Source organism: Ambystoma mexicanum, chromosome 2q (assembly GCF_040938575.1).
Source record: "Ambystoma mexicanum isolate Mex_15411 chromosome 2q, UKY_AmexF1_1, whole genome shotgun sequence".
Classification (NCBI taxonomy): Eukaryota; Metazoa; Chordata; class Amphibia; order Caudata; family Ambystomatidae; genus Ambystoma; species Ambystoma mexicanum.
This window is the reverse complement of record NC_090924.1, coordinates 577,841,723-577,862,910: the sequence shown is the minus strand read 5'-3', so window position 1 is coordinate 577,862,910 and position 21,188 is coordinate 577,841,723. Positions and strand designations below refer to the sequence as shown.

At 45.4% G+C, this 21,188-nt stretch overlaps 1 protein-coding gene across 1 annotated transcript in view; it reads right to left on the bottom strand.

The window, feature by feature from the left end:
- Positions 1–21,188, bottom strand: part of WDR86 (WD repeat domain 86) — a 552,090-nt gene that overhangs the window by 472,970 nt on the left and 57,932 nt on the right. Inside the window, exon 2 of the mRNA XM_069647716.1 lies at positions 6,991–7,313. Within this exon, the coding sequence (XP_069503817.1) occupies positions 6,991–7,243 (253 nt within the window). The 5' untranslated portion in view covers positions 7,244–7,313. The remainder of the gene's footprint in view (positions 1–6,990; positions 7,314–21,188) is intronic.

The following is a 21,188-nucleotide window of genomic DNA, read 5'->3' as shown; positions in this document are numbered from 1 at the left end:
GCCGCTACCAGGGGATAGAACCACAGGGCCCCGGTGGGTGCTATAAAGCGTTGACCGACTCGCATATCACGCACCACACCGTCTTGGCCCACAGAGCTGCTGAAAGTGTGGCTAATAGACTTTGTTTGCACAAGGGAACTGTAAAGCTAGAATAAGCATAAATACCCGCCGATCCTGCCGGACCCCCCACCCCTGGGTCCAGACATCGACACACTGCAACAGTACCACAACAAGTAGAGAATGGGTAAAGAGAAGCCCAGGAAAACATCCACACAGAGCAGGATCGAGCAGTATGCAGCTATGCCAGCACCCCGCTCACCAGAGAGGCCACCGTCGGTCGACCCGGATCATGTGGACAATATTTCTCTAAGAGATATCATGAGCGCCATCACCAACTCCAGTACCTCGATGGAAAAAAAGATGGACAGTATTGGTGCAGACGTGTCCCTGCTACGCCACGATCTGCAAAAGCTGACCTCCCGTACAGGAGAGGCAGAGGCACGAATCTCTGAAACCGAGGATGGCCTGCGAGGTGTAAATCGGCAAGTGGCGAGTATGCTAGTACGGATAAAGACCCTGGAAGCAAGAGTGGACGACGCAATAATATCCGCATAATCGGCCTCCCGGAAAAAGCCGAAGGGGAATGCATGGAACTCTTCCTTGAGGACTGGTTGACGAATATCTATGACGGAGAGGCATTCTCTAAATTCTTCTCTATCGAACAGGCCCACCGCATCCCAGCTGGCAAAGTGACACCAGGAGCCCCACCACGCACAGTAATTGCCACATTTTTGAACTATAGAGATAGGGACACGGTACTCCAACTGGCAAGATCGAAGGGCACGGTCACATTCAACGGATCCAAAATAGCCTTCTTCCCCGATTTCACCAGGGAGGTACAGAAAGCACGACGGTCATTTGACCCGCTCAAGAAACGTCTACAATCAATGGGTGTCAAATATGGACTGCTCTTCCCTGCCCAACTCGGATATTCCATGGGGGCACGACCGTGCATTTCACCGACCCCAGAGAGGCGTGGAACTGGGCTGAACGGCACATAGAAGGGGACTGGAACACGGAGGGAAGAAGGAGAGATAGATGCAATAGTCCTCGCCCAGAACGTCCACCAGAGCAGGGCCAACAGCAGCGGCCACAACCAGGAAATCCGCTGCGGGAAGAAATATGAATTGGGAGCAGTTTTGGGCAGAATGCCAAAGCTACTAAGCCTAGGAGCACCACAAATCTCTCACCCCCCACGCCGATGTACGCTCGGATTACAACCAGGCCAGTGGCCGAAGAGCCACCCGCCCCACAAGCCAAGACTAAAATCAAAGCAGTCCGCGACAGCACCACGGACAGGTGCTGTGAAATCTACGAAGTTCATGTGCCCCTGAGGGTGGCTTAGTTAAGGTTTACTTGTTCTGTTCAAATTTTGGGCGACAGATACTCCAGGTTGGGTGGGAGTATAGGGAGGGGGGTTAGGTTACACTATCGGGGCAGTAGATGCCTCCAGGGGAACGAGGGATGGAGTTGGGGGGGGGGGAGCTCTTATTCTTGCTCTGGGTTTTGTCTTTATTTTTGTTCATGTATGGTCCGACAACACTAAATATTCACTCCTACGAACCCGCATCACACGGCGAAACAACAGACGGTGCATCTTCCCGGAATCCTACATATACTGCCCAACAGTAACCCGCCCCCCAACCAGATGACGAATGCTAGATCTGATACAAAATCATTACGTCTCCTGACATGGAATGTCAATGGGCTGGGTAGTGGGATAAAACGCAGACTGGTCACCCAAGCGTTAAACAGGCAAGCGCCGGATGTGGCGTTGCTCACAGAAACGCACCTGGCGGGCACCACATGCAACCTATTTAAACGTGGTAACTATCGCACAGCACTGCATTCGGGTTTTACTTCAGGCTCCAGAGCGGTCCTCATACTGATCCATAAGAAGCTGCCGCTCACACTTTCCAGTGTGTCACAGGACACAGGAGGCAGATTCGTGCATATGACAGGAACCCTATGGAATCAAACCATAACAATACTAGCTGTTTATGCACCACCCGCGCTGTTGCCAAATCTCATAGAAGAGATAACTCCCCTGATAGTACAGGACTCCTCAGACACACTAATCCTTGGTGGCGATTTTAATGATGTTATGAACCTAGGTATGGACCGTACACACCTAAGGGGCAGGAATCCCGACACGCACACAAGGCTAGCCACCTTCACATCAGCACTGGGACTGAGGGATGTATGGCGTGACCTTCACCCCGGGGGGCGAGAATACTCTTTCCATTCGGGGCGCCCATGCATCCCTCTCTAGACTGGACTATTTTTAACGCCACCCTACTTCCACGCGGCATCTCTGACCACTCGCCCCTACTAATAGAACTATCAACGTCAAGGCCAATCCCTCCACCTTCATGGCGCCTTAACAACTATTACTTAGGCTTCCCGGAGCTAGTAGAGCGTATTCAAGAAACCACAAGCAATTACTTTGAATTAAACGCAGGGTCAATTGATAATCCAGGATTGTTGTGGGCAGCGTATAAGCCGGTATTGCGGGGAGAGATTATCTCCTGGACAATGGCGCACAAAAAGGCTCAAATGCAAAAAGTAAAAGAGGCTGAAGAACAGGTGGAACGTGCAGAGCGCGCACATCTGGCGCGAGACCTGCCTGAAACTAACCGAGCACTGGTCCTTGCCCAAAAAAAATGCACAATGTAGCCCTAGACAACGCTAAACAGGCGCACACCACGATGCACGCCAGACTATATGAGACTGGAGATAAGGCGGGTAAATTGTTAGCCTGGCTGGAGCGCAGGGATGAAGGGCACAAACAGGTCAGGATGATCAAACCCGACAATTCGGAACCGCTGTGGACAGATCAGGCTATTGCAGACGGCTTTGCAGCTTACTATGCAACGCTCTATGGGTCACCGGAAGCCCCCACTAACCTCTCCGTGTTAAAAGGGATCACCCTTCCTAGCCTAACGGGCACACAGAGAGATCTACTGGAGGCAACCATTACTGAAGAGGAACTAGGGTTGGCCATGCTACAATTACATCCCGGGAAAACACTGGGCGCGAACGGCTTCCCGGTGGAGACATGGAAAAAGATAGAACCAAGTGCGATACTCCCAAACCTCCTGCAGATGTACACACACTCGAGGGAGCAAGGACAGCTCCCCCCAGACCTAAGGAGGGCAACTATAATAGTAATCCCCAAACCAGATAGGCCTCCAGAGAAATGTAGTTCGTACAGGCCAATTTCGCTAATCAACACTGAAACCAAAATCCTGGCGAAAGCATTAGCAAATCGACTGCAGAAAGTTATCCTGTCACTGATACATCCAGACCAGTGCGGCTTTATGCCCCAGAGGTCTACGCGTATGAACATACACAGATTGCACGCTGCACTCGAAAAGTCCTCCCTCCTGCGGGGTCCCTTTGGTGCTTTTAGCAATACACTTTGAGAAAGCCTTCGATTCGGTGCACTGGCCAGCACTGTGGGAAATAATGCGTCGAATGGGTTTCGGTGACCAATTCCTGGGATGGGTGCAATTGCTATGCAAGTCCCCGGAGGCCATGACCAGAGTAAATGGGTGGCTCTCGCAGCCATTTAAATTGGCAAGGGGACACGACAGGGTTGCCCCTTGTCTGCAATGCTTTTTGCGCTTGCCATAGAGCCGTTGGCGATTCTGCTAAGAGAATCACAAATGTGGAAGGGCTTCCGGTGGACAGATGATTGGGAGGATAAGGTCTCATTGTATGCGGACGACCTGCTCCTGTATCTATCAGACACCATAACCTCTTGTCCTGCAGTGATACGCTTACTGAAGGAATACGAATCCTGTAGTGGTTTGAAGGTAAACTGGTCGAAATCCACACTGTTCCACTGAGAGAGATGGGTAGCGTAGGGATACAGAATTGCCCCTTTCGTATAGAAGTTGACCAGTTTCGCTACCTGGGGGTTCAGATAACAACGAACCTAAACGATTACGTAGAAAAAAACCTCCACCCAATCATAAACCGCTTTGCAGAGGACGTCAAACACTGGAACGCCCTGCCACTGACCCTACTGGGGAGAGCAGCACTATTTAAGATGATGGCACTACCTAGATTCCTGTATATACTCCAAAATGCCCCGTTACACATCCCCAGACGGGAGTTTCACAAAATCGACAGAATCCTCCGGAAACTCCTGTGGAACAATGGACACCCGAGAATAGCGCTCCACATTCTGCAGCGCTCCATTTGGGAGGGAGGCATAGGACTGCCGCGTATACAGACGTACTATTGGGCGAGTCAGATGGCAGTAATAAATTACCTATTACACGGCAACCCCTCGCTACCTCACATTAAATCTGATACCCTGGATGGAGCGAGCATAAACCCACTAGAGTCCCTATACCAGAAAACTAATATCAACACCACCAAAACAATGGCTGCTCACCGGGCATTAATCTGGGCAGAGGCGCATAAACACATAAACTGGGAAGGGAAAACCATACTGGTACAGCCACTATGGGTAAATAAACATATCCCTGAGCTGGATAGGCTCCCAAAATGGCAGAACTGGATAACTGCGGGAATAACAAAAGTGGGGGATGTGATCCGGGACGGGGGAAATGTGCCATTTGAGAGGTTGGTGGAGGAGTTCAACCTCCCTGTCACTGACCGATACCGGCATATGCAATTAAGTCATGCCCTACAGCGGTACTTGCCTGACCTGCGGGACATGGCAGACTGCACCCCCATAGAGAGGAACCTGGTCCTAGATAGCATAGATGCCAAAATCACCTTGGTGATGTATAATGTTCTCACCTCGTTTGCCACACCGGAGCTATCGAGTCTAAAATCTAAATGGGAAAGGGATGTGGGAGAAATACTGCCTGAAGACTGGATAACAATCCTAATGTACCCGAGGGAAACCGCCATTTCGGCCAGATTACGCCTTGTCCAGCTCAAAATCCTGCATAGAGTCTACTATCCAAGGGTCGCACTGTACCGATGGGGTAAAACCACAGACCCGAATTGCCTGCGCTGCCACCAGGAAGAGGGCTCCTTTTTCCACATTATATGGGGCTGTCCGCACATCACGCTATACTGGCAACGCTGCTGCGACACACTTAGTAAGGTACTGGGTCGGACTGTGCCCAGAGATCCGAAATTGATGTTGCTGGGTGTCGAGGATGAGGGTGAGATGTCTCGCACTGATAGGCTACTGTTTGCAACCACCACGGCACTGATCAAGCGCAACATTGCCAAGCTATGGGGTTCGGATGTAACCCCTGAGCGTGCACAATGGATAGATGATGTAGATGCATGCAATGCGATGGAGCGAAGAGTATATGCGGCCAGAGGATGTCCTGGGAAAGCGGGGAAAATATGGGAAAAGTGGGAGAACGCACAATAAGACTATTGTATGACACAGGCCGGTGGCCAGAATGTAATTGCAATGCAAGAGTGTACAAGTAATTGTTAACATATCCTTAAATTGTTGAAAGACGGACCTTATTTTCTTTTGTGATGTTATTGGTTGTTGGACCCCTTCAGGGTCATTTTTCCTTCTTGTGTATTATGCAATAAAATCAATAAAAGTGTTTAATCAAACAAAACTGTATATATTAGCTCAAGTGGAATTGGTTGACCTAGTTTAATTGCTGGCTCACTGTATTTTGCGCCTTTCAACCTAGATTCATGGTCTTCCCCATGGTATGATTTGTTTCCGCCTATCGATAACACTCTCTTCTTCAAGCACAAACACATTTTATACAGAAAAACCCTTCCACTCACACGCAGCAATTTAAAATCCATGCTTACAGGCCTAAAAAACAGAACTCTGTGTTCTGGTGGTGGTAAGGATCATTGGCTGTGGCGATAATATTTATGTGGTTGTAGGACATAAAGCTCTCACCTGGATACAAATGTCTATGACCTCGACACAGACCGCCGAGATACAGACCTGCACACATTGCCCAGGTATTCATGAACTGCAAGCATCAATATAGAAGCAAAGCTATCATGCATTTTCCCTCTCTCTCCTCACTTACCTGACCCAGCCCCTCTCTTTCTTATCCGCCAGAGTGGCTGGAGACCATGCAAAGGGCAACGGTGCACGGTATAAATCCCACTAACATAATATATGGCATGAAATGCCAGAGAATACAAAGAAGCAAGAGACTTGGCAATCACCTACTTCAATATGAAAGGCGCCTGCTCTCCGACTCCCAGGATGTGCATGCAATCTCGGCTCAGCAGCAACTTCTTATAAGAAAATTCGGCCTAGATCAATGGACTTCCTGTTTGGTAGCCCCTTAAGTGAGACAGTCATTGGGAAATAATTCTGCTTCAAGCCATAGTAGAAAAGCAATCATGTACATTGTCACTACATATTTATGTTATACTTGGGAAGAAAATAGGCATTTTAAATAATGGAAAGGGCTCCTTCCTTTTCATTGCAACATTTTGTGAGGAGGATGATATATGGATGCCTGTATACAAATGTGGTAATGATGTGAAGAATCCGATAATTACGCACAGAGGTTATAAACACAGTTGAACTACATCAACACGAAGGGGTGACAACAAGGTAGTTAACTCTTTCTTATCTAGGAATGGTCTATGAGATTAAAGCCATTTGCTTTTAGGCTGGCTCCACCTTTCATTTCTTTATAAATTGCCCTGGATGTAGTAAATGTGCGTTGGAACATTCTTTACCCCTTTCTCTTAATATGGCTGCTGCCTTCAACAGTACTTTGTTGTGCATTTAGCAACTAATGCACATAGATAAGATTACCAAATTAAGACGTTTGTATTAGAAATGTTTACATAATGTTTGCTATGGCATTGCTTTTTAAATAAAAAATGTCATTGTTCCCAGACATGAATCTTGTTTAATGTCGTGCTAGCTTTACCCCAGGGCTGATTGTCTATATGTTTTATATTGAAGAAGATTGATGGTTAGTGCAGTCATACCTTGCAGCAGCCTGAAGCTCTGGCTGTCAGAGGTTCTCCACAGCCTGGCCGTGCAGTCCTCGCTGGCAGTCAGGAGGTGGCGTCCATCTGGGCTAAGGCTCAGCCAGTTTATGCCGCCACGATGGTCAGCACAGATCTTGATTGGGGTGGACCGGGAAGAGCCACAAGTGGAGCCACCGCTCCCCATCCTCCGGGGCCCGGCATGAGTGGCAGCAGCAGGAGAAAGAGGGGCTAGGTGAGGAGGTAGATGCATGGGCTGAGAGCACAGACACAGACTGTGGACTCACCTTAACCCCTAAACTGGGACATCATACCAGAAGTGCCTGCAACACACAAGAGAAGGGGATAGAGTTACTACAACACAATGCAGCATCAGAACGCACTAGAGAAACAGGTTCTATGTGAAAATGTCTCCTTGGAAAAAGCCGCCAGGTATCAATTTTTCCCCTGTGCCCCTACAAACCTTCCTGCACATATTCTAGGATGGGTATTACTTACTATTCTAACTCCAGTCCTAGAATATTTGGTGAAAGTGCTTGATTTCCTCGGGAGTGCAAATTTGTGGAAATGTCGCCTCCTGGCGACCTTTTCCCAGGCGACTTTATTACTAGATACCGAGAAACAGCCTCCCACCAGACACTAAAAAATAGCCTTTCTGCCTCAAACTGTTATTCAGAACACCAAAGGGTTATGTTTGTGTCCCAATCATTACATACAATCGAGAAATACAATTCCCTTAATCTCAGAGACACACATTAAGGAATTAGCCATCCCTTAATACCCATGTATCAAACTAGTCACCATTCAAGACAAGACACATAATTGAGCGTGTGAAGATCTCCCGAAATTCAAATTGCATAATGAATATTTCCCCTTCATCCTGCCATCAGACACTGCTCAACACCAGGCCTGCATTATGCAAACTGTGAAAAAGAGCATCATCCAACCACTGTAATGCACACTTTTAAACAAGTGGACATAAGTGCAATTCATAACAATAGGTGAGCCAGCCCATCCTATGACACATAGCCCCCGAAGTGTCAAGCCCCCTTACAACTACCTTCACATTGCAGTAAAAGTAGTAGCAACAATGAGATGTTATTAATTAGTAAAGCCCCCTGGTTAATTCTTGCTAGCATTTCAAAATCTCTCATACCGGGTTGCAGTGTCCTAGCACCCTTGGGATCCCTTGACACGTAGGTTCCTAGAGTACAGATAGCATGCATGAAAGTAACTGACCATCTCCCCATCGAGATCGAATTGCATAGGAGAATGCCAGCTCCGAAGACTTCTCTTTCTAGATTTCCAACACTCTTTAAGTCCATGGGATTTAGCTCAGACACAGTCTGTTACTCAGCTTTTCATCAAGAAGCACTGGAGCCATTGAGTTGCATGCAACCCCCCTTTGAAGCTGCCCAATGCTTCATACACTTAGCTGCCTTCTGCAAGCCCAGTTATGTTTGCAGAGTCTGCACAGATAGCTAGACAGAAAATACTGTTAGATGTCGTCCCTCGCAAACACGCTCTCTGAGCTGCTTGTCATATGAAGACACTGGAGCCAAATGTTCTGCCTTTTCATCAGTGTTGAATTTGTGGGTGGTATTTGCCAGGGCACAGCCCTTGATCTTCTGAACACCGGTATCAGCGGTGGACTGGGAACCAAAAGAGGCCCTGAAAATACATTTTCAAACTGGCCCCATATTACACATTTTCAGCGAGCCCAAACCTTGTTTGATATGGGAACATTTGGAACTACCACACAAAAGAGACCTACGCAGTAGAGGCCTACCAGGAAATCTCCAGAGCTCCCTATAGGCCAGTCCATCCATGCCGGTACATAGACTCAGTTCAATTATGCTGTGATGCTTTGTCAACTTTATTACTTTTCATGTTCACTGTCTCTCACAACAAGAAGATGCACACAGGTGTACAGGACACACAGAGAACAACCGAGCAAATAACTGCGGTTAGCACCACCAAAGTGGCAAGGCCATGGAAACTGCCATGGAGGAGGAGGTGAGCTTGCATTGAGTGCAAGTTTACAGAAGATCTTGCTGAGGTGTTTAACAGGCAGTTCATCATTTCAGTAATAATTGTGTTTGTATTTTTCCATCACATTACTACAGGACAAACACACTTTATCTCTATTGTCTGTGGATTGATGGTCAAAATGTGGCACAAGCCAATGTTAGAATCTGAGGAAAAGGATGAGTTTAAAGAAGCAGCTAAACATTTTGGTATCTCATTTCAGGACACAACTAGCATGTTATGTTACGTTGATTTGTATTTGTAAACCTTGCACCTGTCACGAGTATTTCACCCAGCAATGCCAGTCAGCTATTAGTAGTTGGAGCTGCAACCCTAAATATGTAGGCATGTGGCAGCAGCAGTGGGTGCTAAGTTGCGGTGCTGCCATTAAACAGGAGTGCTAAAAGATTTGTGAGCCCCTGGCAGCTGTTTATTTTACAAATGAATCACTGTTTCCGCTCCATTAGCATGTAAAATAGCTCAGCTGGTTGAGCATGCGCTGCTGCAATCTTTGCATGATCTGGAAGTTATAGGTTGGAATTCCAGCGGCAAGGCCAACTCAGCCTTTCTTCCTTCTGAGGTTCATAAATGAGTACCAGTTTAGGTTGGGTGATGATTGTATGTAAAATCTTCTGTACACAGCCCTTTGCAAAAGCAATACATAAATAAAAAATAATAATCATTACTTACAAAAGAACCAGGAAGCCCTTCGTAAAGCTGTTAAGTCTTCCAAGGAGACCGAGGAAGACTGTATTATCTATGCATTTTCTTTGCCACTGGAAGATTGTTAGTTTTTTAATGTTTTTGATTATTTTTGAGTAATGTGTTTGAGGAGGTTTGTCTTTGGAAGGAGCTGTGTCCTGTCTGAGGTATCTTTGATTTATTTTACCTTGCATGATAGGTTGGTAGAATTGGAAGATTTTCTGCAGGGTATAGAAGAATTCGTTTTGGCATGGTGTACTACTCCAACTGGGAGACATGTTATTTTAGCAGGTGATCTAAACTCCAATTGTTTCTATATGGTTAATGGGAAAGATTTAACAGAAGTTGACTCAGGCAGCAAGAACAACAAAAAAAGAATAATAGGAAGTTTTGGTCTACATGTTTGGAGGACCTTGGCCTACATGTGTTAAATGATCAGGGAGCGCTCATCGCTCCGACATGGCCCAATAGCATCTCCACGTCAGTATTGGATTATGTCTTTACTGATAATTGGCTGTCTCTTAGATGCATACATTTTGAAACTCACTTTACAACCTATAGTGATCATGCTATAGTGGAAACAGTCTTTCAGATCAAGCTTATCTATGGGCAAGTGCAGCTCAGGTTAACCGTCTCAAAAGGTCTTGTTGTTAACAATAGCGGGAATAGGATCTCATGGAATGGGGGTTCTGTGGCGAAGGTCAATCGCTTACGATCTTGCGATCTGAACGAGAATTTAGATGCATGGAGATATCATGTCTTTACACTTGCGAACTTTGGAAAATGTGTTACTTTATTGCTAAAAGAGGGTGGACATTTGAAGAGCGATTATCGGGGAGACAGACGTATTCAGCATATTCACACTCATTCAGCCAGTTTATGCCGCCACAATGGTCAGCACAGATCTTGATTGGGGAGGACTGGGAAGAGCCACAAGTGGAGCTACCGCTCCCCATCCTCTGGGGCCCAGCATGAGTGGCAGCATCAGGTAGTGGCCCACAAGAAATTAATGAGGCAAACGATTAGATTTTATTAAAAGAACACTGTTGATTTCGCAATTGGACAGGGCAAAAGGGATTCGCAGGGCACGACAATCGTATATAAATTGGCTCCACCAGACTAGAAACAAGCGTATGCAGGACGATGCAGAGATGATGCTTTGCTGTCTTAAGGATAAAGATGCCAGAGCTTTCTGGCAGCTTATAAATGCGGTGGATAATATTCAACCAGAGTTTCAGCTGAATGGAGTGGATGAGGCAACGTGGGTCTCCCATTTTTGTAGAGTCCTTGCAGGAGAGTTGGGGGGGGGGTCAATGGGAGGCACTTGAATTTTGTGATAATGAAGAAGATCTAAACATGGACGATTTTAGTAAAGAAAAAGTTGGAGAGTGTTTGTGCAAAATAAATTCCTCTCCTAACCTAGGGCCGAATGGGCTTTCAAATCTTCTTTTTAGGGGGGGGATCCCTCTTAAGGAAAGACGTCCTCTATTCGCTTTTCAAGGATTTTCTAAAGAAGGGGGTGTTTCCTTCTACTTGGTCAACTGCATATGTGGTCCCTACTTTTAAGAGAAAAGATAGGCAAACTCCCTGAATTACCACCCGATCGCGATCCTAGATGCGGATAGTAAGGTGTTTGCATCTACCCTACGATTGCACCTGTAGTCGTGGCTGGCAATATCGGGAAAACTTAAGAAGTGGCAGGCTGGTTTCAGGTGTAATATGGGCACATCCCTGAATGGAACCGTAGTGAACTGTCTCCAATCATTGGCATGGAACAATACATATGAAAGCGTGTATGTGGCGTCTCTTCACCTTATGGCCGCGTTTGACGCAGTCGATAGGGGTTTGCTTTGGCGCAAATTGCATTATGGGTAATACTGAGGGGTTTGCTGAGATTGATAATGGCATTATACTCAGATACTACATTGAGGGTACGTTTAAATCACTCAGTGTCCCTGTCTGAATATATTCCAGTAGGAAGGGGTGTACGACAAGGGTGCATGTTAGCACCCTTGCTTTTTAACTTATACCTAGCAGACGTAGGAGAACGCATATCAGCATTAGGTTTAGTCTCTCCCAAATTATTAGGACTTAATAAATGGCTGGCCTATGCGGATGATTTTCTTCTGTTTGACGTGACCGCAATTGGTTTACAGAGACTAATTGATGCGTTTGTTAAATATGTGAAAGATCTGTCACTGATAGTTAATCCCGAAAAGACCAAAATCATTCAGCTGAAAAAGTCAAGGAAATGTTTTAAGCATAGATGGTTCATTGAAAAAACGGAAATCCAGAAGGTTAATTCCCTAACTTATCTGGGATTCATGGTGAAAACTGGTCCAAATTTCTCTTATATATCTTCCCGGTTTAAATCCAGAGCCTCTGCTTTGGAAAACCAACTGACTAGAGTGGACGCTAAATTTGGGATGTTTTCTCTAAAGCTAGCAGTACGTTATTATGAAGCAAGAGTGGTCCCGAAATTACTATATGGAGTTGAGGTGTACCAAACAAGGATCTTTGAACTTTTACCTTTTTTAGAAGGGAAATATATGGAAAAGAATACTGAATGCTCCAAAGTCTCTTCCATTGCCACTACTAAGGTACGAGTTGGGGATCGTTTCCCTTAGAGCATACTGGAAGATTCTTTCATTAGTAAGAAAGTTTCGCTGTTCACCTGGGAACTCCCTATATGTGGATCTAAATAAGATCTACAAAAATCAAGGAGTAATACATCTGAAGGAAATTAACACCCTGTGTGGAGGTATTTTGGAGGACATAGGAAGCTCAACCGAGGAACTTTGAAAGAATCCTGTGAAAACAAAATCTAGACTGTTCCGTTGGGATTGGATTAGAACGATGGAATCTGTACGCACGTATAGTTCCCTTCAATCTCTGCATGGTGAACATAAAGATCTGGGTACGTTAGCTCCCTTTCTTAGAATTTACCCGGATAGAGGTACTCGGTTGAGATTCTTGCGTTTTTCGGTGGAACACTACATGGACTAAGAGTCTTCTTGTGCGATTTGGTGTGCTTCCGATGGATAAAGCCAGTTGTAGATTTTGCACAAATGGTTTGGAGACTCTCAAACATTGTGTTCTTGACTATAGTGCCCTCTCTAATATTCATGTCAAATATCTTAGGAAATACTATGAATTTCATGAAATTAACTGGGCTGATGGAAATGCTATTATATTATATGCCATATAATAGCATTTCTTCAATAATAGTGATTACAGGTTTTATCAGAGCACTGGATGTAGATACTTTGTATATTTGAGACTTTACAGATTTTAGTTTTTCTGGTATAAGAATATTATGACTTTCCACAGTTTTCACAAATATTGTGACTTTTTACTGTTTTTAATATTTCAGAGGTTATGTATGATGTGCATTGATTTATTCGTTTGTATATTAATTAAAGGTTGATTTGTTTCAACCAACAATTTACTCAAAAAAAACAATGTGTTTTACCTTGAATCCCAGTTTTTAAAAAGGCCTCTGTGTGCTATTAACTGGATTGGTACTCTTCCCCTCTGTTTTTTAACCTTTAAAAAGGGTGAATTTGTTTTGCAAGAGGCCATTTTCCACTGCCATCACACACAATTCCTTTAAGAAGACCAGGCCTCATATAGGCCCAGAAAGTCACCCAAGCGATCCTCCAGTCCAATTTCTACAGTTATCCTCGTGGAGCCTGTGAAGCGAACAGGCTAAGCGTGCATCCCATTTGTCTTTTCGCCTGGTGTCCACGCCCTACAACTACTCCTGGTCCTGACATTTGCTACAATCAGGTAAGGTAAACTGAACCTTATATGGGTGTTGTGACAAATCCTTAGATGTCCTCACTTCTCCCCACGGGGGAGTCCCTTACCAGGGGGCCAGAGAGGTGAGGCCGGTAGCCGATAATACCCCTGGGGGTGGTACTCAGCGGGACGATCATGCAGAGGGACTCTCCCTCTAGGGACAAGGACGACCATGTAGGGCAGGGTTGCACTACTGTTTTTATCAGAGGGCCGAATGTAACTTTGAAGCTGCGTACCGTGGGCCTGACTACTAATGTGTTGAGTGGACTGGTTGAGGGGTGACCACACGGCATGAGCAAGGGGGTGAAGCAAGGAAAATGAACCAGAAAAAGCTTCCTGGTCACGAAGGTGGGGCCCTCGGAGAGTAGGCACTGTGTCAGTACAAAGAACAGAACTAGGAGTAATGTAGATTAGCGGTAATTAAGACCCCCCGCAATCTCACCCATGTTAGGTTATCGCCAGTCATTCACAAGTGTGGAGGGCTGCACCACCATTCAGTACCATATATTTCACCCAACTCTTCAGCTGCTGCCCAATGCCAAATTCAGTCTCTCTCTCTCTCTCTCTCTGCCCCGTCTCTACCCCCCTCTGTCTCTGTCTCTCTCTTTCTGTCATTCTTTTTCATTCCTCTTCCTCTCTGTTACTATTTCTGTGTCTCTCTCTCCCTCCCTCTCTCTCGTATACCAAGGGATCCGGGAGTATTTTGCTTGAAGGGCCGGGGTGTGGCTCTGCCACCCACTGTAAGCAACACTCAATGAGCTTGCTCCCACCTACCTCTGGGTGTCACAGTGAGCTGGCAGAGCCACTTTATATGCTCTTTGGTACATCTTTACACTCAATCAATTGGCCAAAACCCTTATTTGCATTATGTGGTTTTGAGCTATGGTCACTGGGTATTTTTGAAAAGAACGTATTAGCATGAACAATTAATTTTGTACTGCCATTCCCAAGAGCATGATTGGGGTTCATATACCCCCTAACACTCCCATTCCATTCCAAAGATTCTAGCCCAGTCCTGGTTTTCTAAGTTAATTCTGGCACTTTCATTCCTAGATTTCTCAGTTATAAATCCAGGACCACAAGTCCCAGAATGCCAAGAGAAAAACAGTACTGGACCAGCATCTGTTGAGTGCTTATGGACTTGTTGACATGTATGGAGGTCTCACTTTCATTTCTTTTTGAAATTAAATGAACAGCAATGAAGAGATTGACAAAGCATTATTATACAGCTTGGCTTAATGCCCCATTTGATGATTTTTACAGCGGGTATACACCCCTGATCATTTTTTTAAATCTGCTTCAGTTCCTGGGACTCCGAGAAGAGCCATTGTGGAGATCTGTCGTAAAAGAGGCCTTTGCCCTGGTTCCCTCTTTTTTGTCACTTTACCAAATTATCACCGATCACCTATCCCTCTGCAGCATGCTCACACAAATTAACTTAAAAATATCATTGTGGTGTAAATATGAAATTTAATATGCCTCACTTGTTTCGTTGCTAATCAAGTGCTGAATCAGAAAGCCTATGTTATACTTACACTGAATCTAATTTAAGTTGTCACTATGCAAGTGCCCTGCCATTGACTGGGCATACAATTAAGGTCACTTTGCATTTATGACATGTTTCTACTGAGCAGCTTAATTCCTCTTGAAGAAACGTGGAAACAATTAACAGGAAACATGCTAAAACATGCACGGTTGTGATGAAAGGCGGACAAGGTGGTGTTAAAATATCAATTACAAATGACTGTCTCCTCTGCTGGTCCTCTAGCCAGCAATTGTCCCAGGCATATGTTTTGTTTACTTATGTAATGAAATGCAGCTGACTGCTTGAAGTGGGCCGTATCTCATTGCAAAAGTAAATCACTCTTGACGGACCGCACATCACAGGATGGAGGGCTGCATTTGGCCGCCGGGCCGTATGTTGTGCACCCCAGATCTAGGAAGAACGCAGTACACCTTACCTAACACTTCCATGTACCTCTACAAACATTCAACAGCTAATAAAAGTAGACCCAGGTATTACTGCAGTGCCTGGAAAGCGGACAAAACTAAAAAGTACTAAGACAAGGTGGCTCAAGAGAGGCATGAGGAATACCACAGAGGCTTTAAGAACTGGCATCACGCAAGGGCGGGACAAGCTCTATAATAAGAACTGAAGAAGGACTACGTGTCTTCTACTGCGGAAGTCAGCTACCCGGGAGGCTCAAACAGGGTGAAGGGAGCGAGAAGGCGAGACGTTGACGACACAGAATCAGAAGAGGAACCAACAGGAGACCGACTCCTGCCAAGAACGCTGAAGGAGTGGCAGTCCCCCACCTGTTATGGGGTGGACCACCGGATCCAAATAGGTGCTGTTCCCAAGTGGGGAGGAGAAGGAGAGATGTCGCCAGTGCTGAATCAGCAGATGCCGAAGTAGTGGGCTTGAGGAGCCACTGGAGAAAGCCGGTAGGAGGAGACCAGAGAGGCTGGCAAGAAGAACCATTAACCCTGGAAGAGCCAGTGACGCATCCCGTTTTAAAAGCAGGTAATGGGAAACGCGGGAGACCCGGCAGGGTGGGATGGAGAGCCAAGCATAGCCTTGGGGATAAAATCCCTCGTCCCAGTGGGAACAGAGATAACACTGGTGACCAGAGAATGGTCTGGGACCCGCACACAAATCTAGAGAGAATTGGAGGGAGTCTCCCTTGTGCTCAGGGTCAAGTGAAGCCACTGACCACCAGGGAAGGGTTGAGTACCCAAGAACCAAAACATAACGCAAATCATCTTCTTCGTGGAAGTACCTGGAAGGGAAGCAGCCCAGGTCTGCCAATTCCACATAGCAAAGAGATACAGGTCAGAACCTCACACCCACAAGGGAAGACCACTATAAGCTATCTTCTGTGGAGCCATACCTGGCAGGGGAGTGAACAAGGTCTGCCAGAACAAACCAGTAGAGGGTTGCACTGTGAAGCTAAGTGTACAAGAAGCCTGGGGAAGGGAGTCATTCCCACTGGTGTTGTGAACTGTGAAACTAAGTATACAAAAGGGCCAGGGAAAAGGGGTAATTTCCCCTGGTGTTGTGAATTGTGAAGAAAGCAGCCTGAGAGAGGCCAGGAGAAAGGGAGATGTTATCCCTGGTGTTGTGAACTTTGAAAGAAAGCCTGAGGAAGACCAGGGGAAGGGAGACATTTCCCCTGGTGTTGTGAACTGTGAAATAAAGCCTTAGAAAGCCTGGGGAAGGGAGGCATTTCTTCTGGTGTAGTGAACTGTGAAATAAGCCCTGAGAAAGGCCAGGGCAAGTGAATCATTCCCCCTGGTGTTGGGAACTGTGAGAGCAAAGTCAAAGAAGGCCATTAAAATGGAGTCATTCTCCTGGCAGTGAACCTGCAGAGGGGATCAAACCAGTGATCCAAGGGAAGGGAGTCATCCCCCCCCACCCCCGGGATAACAAAATAGTGAACTTTCTAACGGTGAGTGTTAGAGGATCTGCAATCCTTTTGTTTGTCTGTGAAGTACTAAAACCAGGGGAATGGAGTCATTCACCTGGTAAGGAACGTACAACCAGAACTGTGCCACCTAGTCCGGGAGGAGGGAGCCATTCTCCTGGATCAAGAACTTTTACGGAACGTATTAGTTTAGTTATAAGTGTAAAGGACGAGATAGGGACATTTTGACACAGGACAGTGGACTAATTAAGTTACTAAGACATCCAGAGAGACCAATTAGCACTTCAGTTGAGGCAGGGAAACAGCTTGTATATAAAGGGAAAGATAGGTTTTCTCTTTATTTTTATACCAAATAAAGGTCTATAGCAATCGCTATGCCACCTGTGTGTCAGTCTCCTCTTTCTGCACCCTTACAGTGTTTATGTGACGGTACATTGTCACATTGCTCACACCTAGATATCCCTAAAGAAAGCCTTGTGTGGTTTTACATGCTCTCTCACATTTGAATTACACCTAGGAAACATTCATAATGTGTACTCTGTTGCGTTCACATGCAGACATCCCTTAAAAGAGTGCATTGCACAGCTATATATTGCGCACTGTTTGTGTTTCCCAACATTGGTGTTCCTGGGATAGAGCATTGATTTGTCCATTTTATATAGTGATCTGTTTCAAATCAGAACGTCACTAGATTGGCACATTGAGTCCTTACACGTTGTATGCCTTTGTGCTTTGTATCTAGGTGCCCTTGTGAAAGAACCGTGCACTATACTTACGCCCAGAAGTCCTTAATATAACATACTGTATTCCTCTATTCATACAATACTGTGCCTAATTCCTAGGTATCAATGTGAAACAGCATTGCCCCGTACTCTGATCTAGGTATCCGTAAGACAATGCATTGAATTCCATTTTTAGACATTGGTTGGTTCCTTTTATATACTGATGTGTTTCATGTATGGGTGTCACTTTGATTCCGCATTGCATTGTACTTACTTCTTGGTATCCTTTACATGGCACATTGAGTTGTGCCATTTGGTATACTATAGTGTTTTGCAATATGTGCCCCTTTGAGAGTACATTGCCACATATTGTGTTCCATTCCGGCCACAGCTAGTTACCCCTTAATGAGGTCTTGCATTGTTTTACACTCTATCATACATCCGTCTCTGAATGTGTGTGCTTTATTGTTTTCCTAGTCACACTCTTTGTAAGGCTCAGAATTTTAACTCAACACAAGCGATTGGAAAGTCGTGGTTGACTCTTGGTGAGTGGGGGGGGTGGAGACTGGAGTATTGTGTGTGTGGTGAATGATGGGGTTTGGGTGAATTGGTGTGCCTGACTGGTGGCTTGCACCTTCAAAATGTGTACCCCTGCTCTTTGTGTTCATAGATGGGCATCACTAAAAATCACATTCTATTGCTATACACCGTTCCACTTGTTTTTCAGACTAAACGATACTACCCTCATCATGTCACACTTCCTTGGAGTAAAAGCGCACTGTGGTGTATTAGATCTTCACATGCACCAAATCACTCTTGGGTAAAAGATACCCAATAACAGTGCAACATTGTCAGGATCAGCATGTTTAAGTTGCTCAGACACCAGCGTAGGACCTCAGCAAACTGACAATGAGACAACCAAGGAAGGACAAACCAGTCAGAAGGTAACTTATTTTACAGACGTAGCACCACTTCTACAAACTCGGCTCAACCACCCAGCGAATGGCCTGCATATACAGCACCAAACAACAATTACCTGCGTGCCCCTGGGGGGGGAGAAAGACTGCAAGGCACATCCAAAACCAGTTTTGATTCACGCTGGGTCCTTCAAGTATCCTTCAAGGATCATACCATTAGGAATTCTGGGGAAAATACATGAGGACAAGACCCACAACCTTGGAAAACCGCCACAGCCAACCTTACACACAACCAACTCAAGAATACAATTTTAGAATACCAACTTGGAAACCATCACAGCACAGATGGCAGATACCACATGACCTTAAGAAGAAACCTCCCCTATACACTCCTTTTATCACAACAAACCGATGTGATGATTCACAAAGTATCGTCACTTCTCCCCGGGGAGGATTCCTTTGCCATGAGACTAGGGATGTGTGGCCGCTACTCAATAGTCCCCCTAGGAATGGTTTAGTGCAGGAACAACTCATGGATGTGGGACCCAAGAGAAGATACTGAAAGCATCAGAGGAAATCTTCCTCATCACAGTGGGAAGGAGAAAACCACTGACCACCAGAAATGGGTCTGGGACGGCAAGGAGACTTGGGACTTTGCTAACAATATATCAGAGTGGCAAAGTGTGCATCAAAATTCAAAGCAGCGAGGAAGAACTGTATCCAGCAATACCAGGAGAAGGGAGTAATTCTCCTGGTATCGACACAGGAGTTGGTATTAAAGACACCAGGGGAAGGGAACCATTCCCCCTGGCCTTGTTGTGAACTCTGCAAAGTCATACCAAGAGAAGGGAGGCATTCAATTGGTGCAGAATGGAGTGTTGGCTAGAGACACCAGGGGAAGGGAGTCATTCCCCCTGGTTTTACTGTAAACTTTACAGATCCATACCAGGAGGAGCGAGTCATTCTCCTGGACATGACATTGTGTAAAGACTGGCTGAAACCCGCATGCCAGAGGAAGGGAGTCCTTCCCCCCTGCTATTTTTGTAGTGATAGAACATTCATTTTGAACACTATCAAAGAAGCAGGAGAATGGAGCCATTCTCCTTAAAGAAGGAACTTTCTGTTAGTTTACCTATTAGTTGTAGTGCGAGGGACAGAAGTAGGTTGTGACATAAAATGGAGGAAATTACTTTGACGGACATTCTGACAGGAACCTTTAGTATTATTTTTGAGGCAGAGAAACCCATCATAGACGTTAGGTATAGTGAGGATCTTTTCTTCTTATATAAAATAAAAGTCTATAACCAAAACCATGCCACCTTTGGGCCAGCTTCCTTCTTCAACACCCTTACACCACCCAACAACCAATTTCTCCCTAGCATCAGATGAAATAAACAACCCAAATCAAAATTTACTGGACCTGATTAACAATGAAACACCAGACTTGATGCAATGGCCCACCCCCACAACAATGGCTCTCACACAGAATATGGAAACAACGCATGCCATTCAAAATTAATAACGCATCATCCAGAGGCAGAACACATGATGCACTGCAACCTGACCAATGCCCTCTCCATCTATAAACACAGAATGGAGATTTACCAAATCCCTAATGAAGGGAGAAACAACATGCTCTATATAATAGAAACTTGGTTGTCAGACAACTACAAGATAATCACACAGGTATATCCCTCCCCACCAACTTCAAACTCATCCAAGTTATCTGGACTGATAAAAGAAGAGGCATCGCTGTAACACACACAAAACACCTCAAAATATCGACTTAACACCATATGGACTTCCAAAACTGAAGGACTCCTGATAAACCTCACACTCAACCACCAAATCAACCTTCCCTACCTACTTATTTACAGATCACCATCATATAACCCATCATTTGCAGAAAATTATATAGATGTAGTTGCTAACCTAGTGATAAAACACAAACATCTAACTGTCCTCAAAGACGTCCATTTTTAGTTCGAGGAGCAAACTGAATCGGCACCCAATGTTTGAGATTTTACACATCCAGCTTTTAGCTCAAGCAAATGGTCAAAGGAGCGACACAGACTGCAAACCACACCCTCGACACAACAGATTGAGAAGCAGGCCGAATAACCACCTCCTCGGCCATTCAGGTGATTCCTTTTACTACCAACATGCCCATGCATTAGCTCCTGACGCACAAAGGACAAACAACCACCGCCAAAAGAAGCTGGAAAATTCTAAATCTGGAGGACCTCAGGAATCTTATGGAAGAGACCAATCCATACCCCAAATCCAGAACCTTTATTGCTGGAAAATAATGTAACACTAGAAAACTGGACAACCAGACACCCTTTCCCCACTAAAGCGCATCACCCGCTCAGAAAAAAAAAGACTTCAGCAAGATGGTTCACACCCCACCTACGAGCACTGAAAAAAATAGATCTTATACTTATAAAAATATGGAGGAAACACTACAACCCACAAGACAATATCCCTACCAAAGACAGATTACCCACTACAAAGCAGAAATCCTTAAAGCAAAGAAACAACTCTGAACAAATCAATAATTGTGAGGGGTCAGAAATGTGAGGCAGACAACTCTGTGAAGGTTT